At 35.7% G+C, this 7227-nt stretch overlaps 3 protein-coding genes across 3 annotated transcripts; all 3 read left to right on the forward strand.

Annotated features, from left to right (window-relative positions):
* On the forward strand, positions 1 to 588 carry LOC121760789. Its single transcript, XM_042156407.1, has one exon. The coding sequence runs from the start codon at positions 1 to 3 to the stop codon at positions 586 to 588; it is 588 nt and encodes a 195-aa protein (XP_042012341.1).
* Positions 589 to 751: 163 nt separating this feature from the next.
* On the forward strand, positions 752 to 3290 carry LOC121763073 (ubiquitin-conjugating enzyme E2 variant 1C). Its single transcript, XM_042159134.1, has 4 exons — positions 752 to 902; positions 1769 to 1908; positions 2470 to 2595; positions 2928 to 3290. Exons 1-4 carry the CDS (start codon positions 869 to 871, stop codon positions 3066 to 3068), a joined length of 441 nt encoding a protein of 146 aa, XP_042015068.1. The 5' UTR covers positions 752 to 868; the 3' UTR covers positions 3069 to 3290.
* Positions 3291 to 4577: 1287 nt separating this feature from the next.
* On the forward strand, positions 4578 to 5346 carry LOC121761567 (transcription repressor OFP15-like). Its single transcript, XM_042157204.1, has one exon. It carries the CDS (start codon positions 4610 to 4612, stop codon positions 5219 to 5221), a length of 612 nt encoding a protein of 203 aa, XP_042013138.1. The 5' UTR covers positions 4578 to 4609; the 3' UTR covers positions 5222 to 5346.
* Positions 5347 to 7227: the final 1881 nt, after the last annotated feature.

Here is a 7227-nt window from a genome sequence, read left to right on the forward strand (position 1 = left end):
ATGATTCAGAGAATCACGAGCCTATTCCGATTCGTGGAGCTCTTCGTTTTTCTAGTCCGCATCTCACGATTCTCCGCTCAATTCGCGGTTTTTCTCAAGCTCTCCGGCGAGTATCTCCGTGGAATCTCCATCATCGCGCTGATCAGCCCTGGATCCGTGTTCGTAATCGAAAACACGATCGTGATCGCACTCTTCCTCATATCACAGCGATTCTCCGGTGAGAGGAGCACCGATTTCTACGACGAGTACGTGGAGAAATGCCGGAGTAACAGCAATCAGATCCAACCGCCGATTTTGAGCAAATCGGTGGAGAAATGTCGGAGTAACAACAGCAATCAGATCCAGCAGTCGATTTGGAGCAAATCGGAGGAGAAATCAGCTCGCACCGAGAGAGAGGCGATCAGCAGGACTAGATTGGCAAATCTGGAGAGGGTGCGGGGTGAGGAGGAGCGACGCCGCGATTTGAGGCGGAGCATGAGCGAGAAGTGCCGGAAGAGAGCGGAGGAGGAGATGAGCAGCGAAGAGTTCCGGCAGACGGTGGAGGAGTTCATCGCGCGGCAGCAGAGGCTGTTGAGGGAAGAAGAATAGGAGGGGAGAAGTTGTTGCTCTTTGTTTTCAATTGGGTTTGTTTTCATTTGTTTTGAACTGAAATTACCATTATGCTATTTTATAATTAATTAATCATAAACGAGTGGCTAATCATGTATCTCAATTCTCAATTAGACTAAAAAATCTGAATTGATCACGACTCCGAGTATATAAGTAAATAAATGTTTTAGAATTTTGACCTCGCGTTTCTCCTCAGATTCCACCTCTCATTTCGCGTTCTCTCTTTCGATCAGGAAACCCAAATTCCCAATACTACACCATGACTCTAGGCTCTGGAGAATCCAGCGTCGTGGGTAAACACTTCCTCTTCTATATTCCCTTTATGCTATTAATTTAATTTTTTTAATTGATTTTCATGTTTCTCATAGTTAATCTGCAAATGAATGTGTGGGTTTCATGGGTTTAAGCCTTTCAATTTTCCGAAAGGAAGATTGCGTGAGTTTTTAGCTACGGATCTACACTAGGAGATTACTCTTAATTTTTATTGTCCATACATATATTACAGGGGTTTTGATCCCACCGAATTTTATTTCTCAATCCGTTGATTTTTTGGGGAATCATTCATCGAATTGAATTTCCTACTTAAGGTATAAAGACATTGAACGATTTCGCAAGGCTCTGGTCACTTAATCAAATTGAATGTCGAGTGAACATGAATGTTTTTGCGCGGTGCCTATGCATTTGATATTTTCATGGTTTATTTCTTCCTGTTTCTAATTATACATGTAAAGAGCTGTATCGATAAATGTTCGGTATTAGGATAATCATGAAGTTTTGAGGTTGTGGACTGCACAGTGTTTCTACTTGCTGATTTTATTGTCTATCTGTTTGACATTTCCAACCGTATAAAGACATCTCAATTTAGATTCTGACTCAATCATTAATCATATCCCAACTAGGGCCAGTAATGTTCACGATTCTGTTTTCTAAGTGATGTGGCCAATTAAATGGTTAAAGGATTTGTTACGAAGACTGTCTTCCTATCTTACTCATGCTGCACTTAGATATAACAGCCTCACAGGTCAGGTGTAAATGGCTGAAAAATGGATCTCCCCTTACCATTCCCGTGCACTTTATGCTTGTTGTTGTGTAGTCTTATAGGTGACTATTAACTGGATCATAAAAGGGAACTGCATTCTAATTAATCCACATTTTGCAGTTCCAAGAAATTTCAGATTGTTGGAGGAACTTGAGCGTGGAGAAAAGGGAATTGGTGATGGTACTGTAAGCTATGGAATGGATGACGGAGATGATATCTATATGCGCTCATGGACCGGCACCATTATAGGTCCCCACAATGTGAGAGCATCTCCTTTGCATTGACCATGATGTTCAGATAGGTTTATAATATGATATCTTGTTCATATGTTCTTAAATGTGATTCGGCAAGAAGGTAGCAGTTTGAAATTCTCATATGTGGATATGCCTCGTGTAATAAACAAACTTTTCCGCTAGTTTATATAGTTACTATCAATATGCATGGTTGATTTTTTTTCTCGATCTACTTAAGGAGATTGTTTCCTTAGATTGCTCTTACTTTAAATCAGAATTTTGTAACTATCTCAGAGTTAGCTTAATTTGGTAGTCAACAGCCATAGTTCTAAACCGAATAGAGTAGAACTATTCTGGCCTTTACTTCTGCAGTAGTTCAGGTCTAGACATCAATTGCAACAAGTAATGTACATTCTCGACCATTTCCTCATCACCTTCTTATCTTTATCATCTGCCATTTTGACTTTTAAAGCTGGTTCCTATGCTGCTAGTTTGTTAGTAGTATTAAGTTTGTATGTTTTGATGAAAATTAATGTTGGACGGTGCTAATTTGTTCACTTATTAATTACTATTATCTTTTTCTGTCAGTCTGTGCATGACGGACGCATATATCAGCTGAAGTTATTTTGTGACAAAGATTATCCAGAGAAGCCTCCCAGTGTCCGTTTCCATTCCCGGATTAACATGACTTGTGTGAACCATGATACTGGAGTGGTACAGATACAATAAACTCAAGGCTAAGTTGACACTTATTTTTTTCTCAAGGCAGAGTAATTATAGCTCTATTTTGTTATTGAATGTATGATAAAACTAAAATTAATCTGGACCAATTCTCAAAACACTACATTCTATGAACCCTCACACACCACCTACCCAACCAAATCACCACAATTTCTGGAGGTGCATGGTAATTCAGCTTTTATTTTTTTGGTAAGGATTGTGAATATTACTTCATCTGGGGGCAAATGTGAATGAGATGTATTGGATGCTTTTAACCGGAAAAGGCATATGCTTATGATCTATCATCTATGATATTCATGGTCCAGGTGGAACCAAAAAAATTTGGGCTTCTAGCAAATTGGCAGAGGGAGTACACAATGGAAGACATATTGACACAGCTGAAGAAAGAGATGGCCGCTCCACAGAACCGTAAGCTCGTTCAGCCTCCTGAAGGAACCTATTTCTAGTGTAAGATATGAAGGTCCTATTTGACCATATTCTAATTGATAGTTATCCCATTGTCCTAAGATGGTAGTTGTATGGAGCAATGCCTGAAAAGCCATCTCATATCTACTATCCTGGATTCGTTGAATATTTTACCCTACTTTATTCTCTTTCTGAACATGTTGGGATAGTCAGATGGGACTTTTTTTTGTGTGTGAAAATCAATGAACATCATACTATCATAATTCTTGTGTTCTTGAATGCTTTTATCTGCCGCCGTTACAGATTCCACATCTTGGTAATGTCATAACTAGTAAATAGTTTTTGAATTAACTTCATTACTTCGGCAAACTGTACAGCTTCTATTTTATTTCATGTTAAATGCCGTATGCTTTTATTTATTTTGCCTATGATTTAATGCACCAATAAAGTAGCTTGATTCAATTTATGATAACATTGTATATATGCGACATTCATAACTGTTATAAAACCAATCTCTTATTGGCCATAAAAAAAAATCAAAGCTTCATCAGTTTCGGTTGCAAATTTGATCTCTCATGAATGTAAACTACTATTTATACCTTTTAATGGCACCTAACAAATTGATGCCGACAAGGAATCGAGATCACCGGGCTATGAGAAGATATCTTAATACTACTTATCTTCTACTATGATTTTATCTGCATGCTCTTAGGATTAGATATAATATTCTTATCTTCTATCTGAAATTGAATATCACAAATATTAGTGAAGTCTGAATGCCAAATATTAATTTAAGCCGAAAATTTCAAAACTGCAGAGTAAATATGTTGGTTGGAAGTGAAGGTATTAAGGAGTACGTAAATCCAAGGAAAGACCTGCTTAAATCTAAAACTTAAAACTAAATTGCCACTAATTGAAACTATCGATCCTATAAGTCTCAGTAATCTAATGGTTTGATTCTGTTTTGTTATAATTATTCTTTAATTAACTCACAACACACTTAATTATCAGTAAACTACATATTTTTAAATCGAAGGGACCAAAAATTATTTCCGAAATTTGAATGAGTTGAACATTAATCTGACATTTCTGAACCAATTCCGTCATGAGACGATCAACAAGTAGCTATTGGATGTCCATATTCCTCAAACATTTTTTATTTCATGTCAAAATTCACACTGAAAATCACGCATACAAACTTGCAACAAAATAAGTGTATTTATTTACCGATCTCTATGTGGTCAAAATCGACAGGTGTCCCAAGTTTGTAAATTATCCTAATTACTAATAAATAATCGTAGAGGAACTAATGATGAAAATCACTCACGTATAAATTAATCAACTAATTTCTTTGCTTCAGAATGACCATATATACTTTTAAAAATTTGAATTCAATCATACTAATTTATATACATATCCATGATATTTATTTAAAATAGCAAAAAACTAGAAAGATGACAAATAATGGGAATTTGAATGTGTAGACCCCACGAGAACTCCTCCAAAATCCATCTTATTAATGCTCATAGACATAGTAATACACACCAAGAAACAAGGCAGCATTTCAAACTCCCCCACCAACATGAAGTTTCCATTTTCCTTCAAATTCAACGAAGTTGCATCTTCGCCGTCATTGTCGTCGTCGTCGTCGTGGCCGTGGCCTAGCTGCTCCACCACCCCCAGGACAATCTCTTTCCGCGCCGACGACCAAATTGCTACCGCCACTCCATATGAATCACTCTGCCCCGACCAAGAATCCGTCATTATTAGCGGACTTAGATCGGAGCGGCTCTTCTTCGAGCCTGGCGCGACGAGTTCCATACTGGCGGAAGCAAAAACAATCACAGATGAATCGGAGAGCGTGGCGGTGGTGGTGATGGATTCGATGAATCCGTTTGTCGATTTCAGGGCTTCGATTGCGGAGATGGTGGAGGCCTGCGGCGGCGGGGTCAGAGATTGGGAGTTTTTGGAGGAGCTGCTGGGGTGGTATCTCAGTGTTAACGATGAGAGCAACCATGGCTATATAGTTGGAGCTTTTGTTGACTTGCTTATTGATGAAGAAACTTCTTCTTCTTCTTCTTGTTCTCTTTCTTCTTCTTCTTCTCTAGCTGCTGCCAATTATTCTTTCACTTCTCCTCTCTCGTTTACTTCGTATTCAACTGAGGAAGACATCAATATTATTGTCCACAAATAGTAGTAGTATGATTTTTTTTATCTTCTCTTTTTTGGAAATGACAGTTAGTTATGGTTGGCGACTCCGTCTTCTAGATTAATGTAATTTTGGGTAGTGGTTGATGAAGATGACAGTTGATTTCTTGTTTTGACTGTCTCAAAATAAGAATTACTCGTACTAACTTAACTTTGCCTTTTGTATTTAATAAAAAGGAAATAGAAGATTTTATCTTCATATATACTAATACGAGGCTAATCACCTTGTAGAATATCATAATAAAATTAATACTCACTCCGTCTCATAAAAATAGGCTCAATTTCCCTTTTTTTCATCCCTTAAAAATAATTCATATCCATTTGGTAATTTTTTTTCTTTTTATTTTTTACTTTATTATTTTTTAGCATTATCATTCACTATTATTTCAATTATTTTTTCTCATTCTCTTTGACTAGTCCAATTACATAGTACTATTAAAACTCATGGCATCTCCAAATGACCTGTTTGTATAAAATGGAGAGAGTATTATACACGTTTATTATATTACTCTCTCAGTCTCATAATTACTATGTGCCTAATGATAGTTAAATAAACATAAATTTAAAAAGTTGCACTAATAGTAACTTATTTAGATAGATTCCCCGAATTCATATACACAATTTTTGCGCATGTTTTATTCGCGTAGCCAAGGATATTATTATAGTGAAAGTAACATATTTTTTTATTATTGTGGCCACTTTTTAAATTTATCTAGTGGAAATATATAAAAGTGCCCACTTTTTGGAAACCTGCAAAGCTAAAGAATATGCATGGCCTCTAATTGAGTTTATTCCTTTTTGGTAATGTAATAAACATAGAAAAATCCTATAAATAAGAGGTGTTTTGATAAAAGTTGCTGCTACAAATGACATAGGTTTAGAATTCAAATTGCACAGTAACTATCATTTGACAGCAACAGTACTAGTGATGGAATCATTAGGAGGTGTCCTCTTCTCCACTCTGCTCCAATTATTTTAAACCATAGAAAATACCAAATCTCTAAAGTAGAATCAATAACTTTATGTATTTACCAAAATGAAATTAAGAATAATATCCAATAAGATTAGTTGGGGTAATCCTAGATAAATATGAAAAAGAGAAATGGAGGAAACAAAAAAAAAAGCTACATTCCATAATTTCCAGTCATATGCATGTGTCTGACTGTTTATGTTAGGAAGTTATGAAATGAAATGAAAAGACAGGAGCTACATATATTATGATCAAATAATATACTACATATTTAATCAATTATTAAGGGTGAAAAGCTCCTTTTTCCTCTACGATATCCTCTTTCCCCACATAAAAACAAAAAAATAGTTTTTGAAGGTACACTATCTTTATCAGGCTGAAGCCATTTCAGTCATTTTCTGTCTGTGAGAGATGCAAGAAAACAAATGAAAAGGAAATTATTCCGTGAGAATGTTGCTGGAATTCATTTAATTTTTGGTGGTCCATTCATTCACGGTTTAGTTTGAATCTGCATATGTTTAATTTTTTTTTACCTCCATTCTGTGAAAACTGAGAATGGAGTTTGATAACTCCAGCTAAATGATGTGTTTGTACTTTTTTTTATATTTTTGAGTTTTAATTTTTTTTTCAGGTTGTTGGATTCACTATTATATTTTTTTGTTAAAATATGTGTTTTTGACAATAAAGTGTAATTTAGTTGGTAAGATGTGTTCCCTTTAATTAATAAGTCAGAACTTGGAATCACAATAGTCTACTGCCAGCCACATAAATGAATGATGAACCATTATTGTTTAATATACAATCTTGTATTATGCTAACATAGTTATATTTATGCATTATCAGCGTACCAATTGAAAGAAAATACTACAGCCAACCATTCTTAGGGGATGATGAGTTCTGGCAGGCGATTTCAAAAAAATACTACTCATTTTTTTTTATTTTTTTGAAGCTAATAATAACTGAGGGTGTCACAAGTGTTCTGTTTTTTTGGTAGAAATGGAACCGTTGGTTTTGGATTTTCT

The sequence above is a fragment of the Salvia splendens genome, chromosome 13, assembly GCF_004379255.2.
Source record: "Salvia splendens isolate huo1 chromosome 13, SspV2, whole genome shotgun sequence".
NCBI lineage: Eukaryota > Viridiplantae > Streptophyta > Magnoliopsida > Lamiales > Lamiaceae > Salvia > Salvia splendens.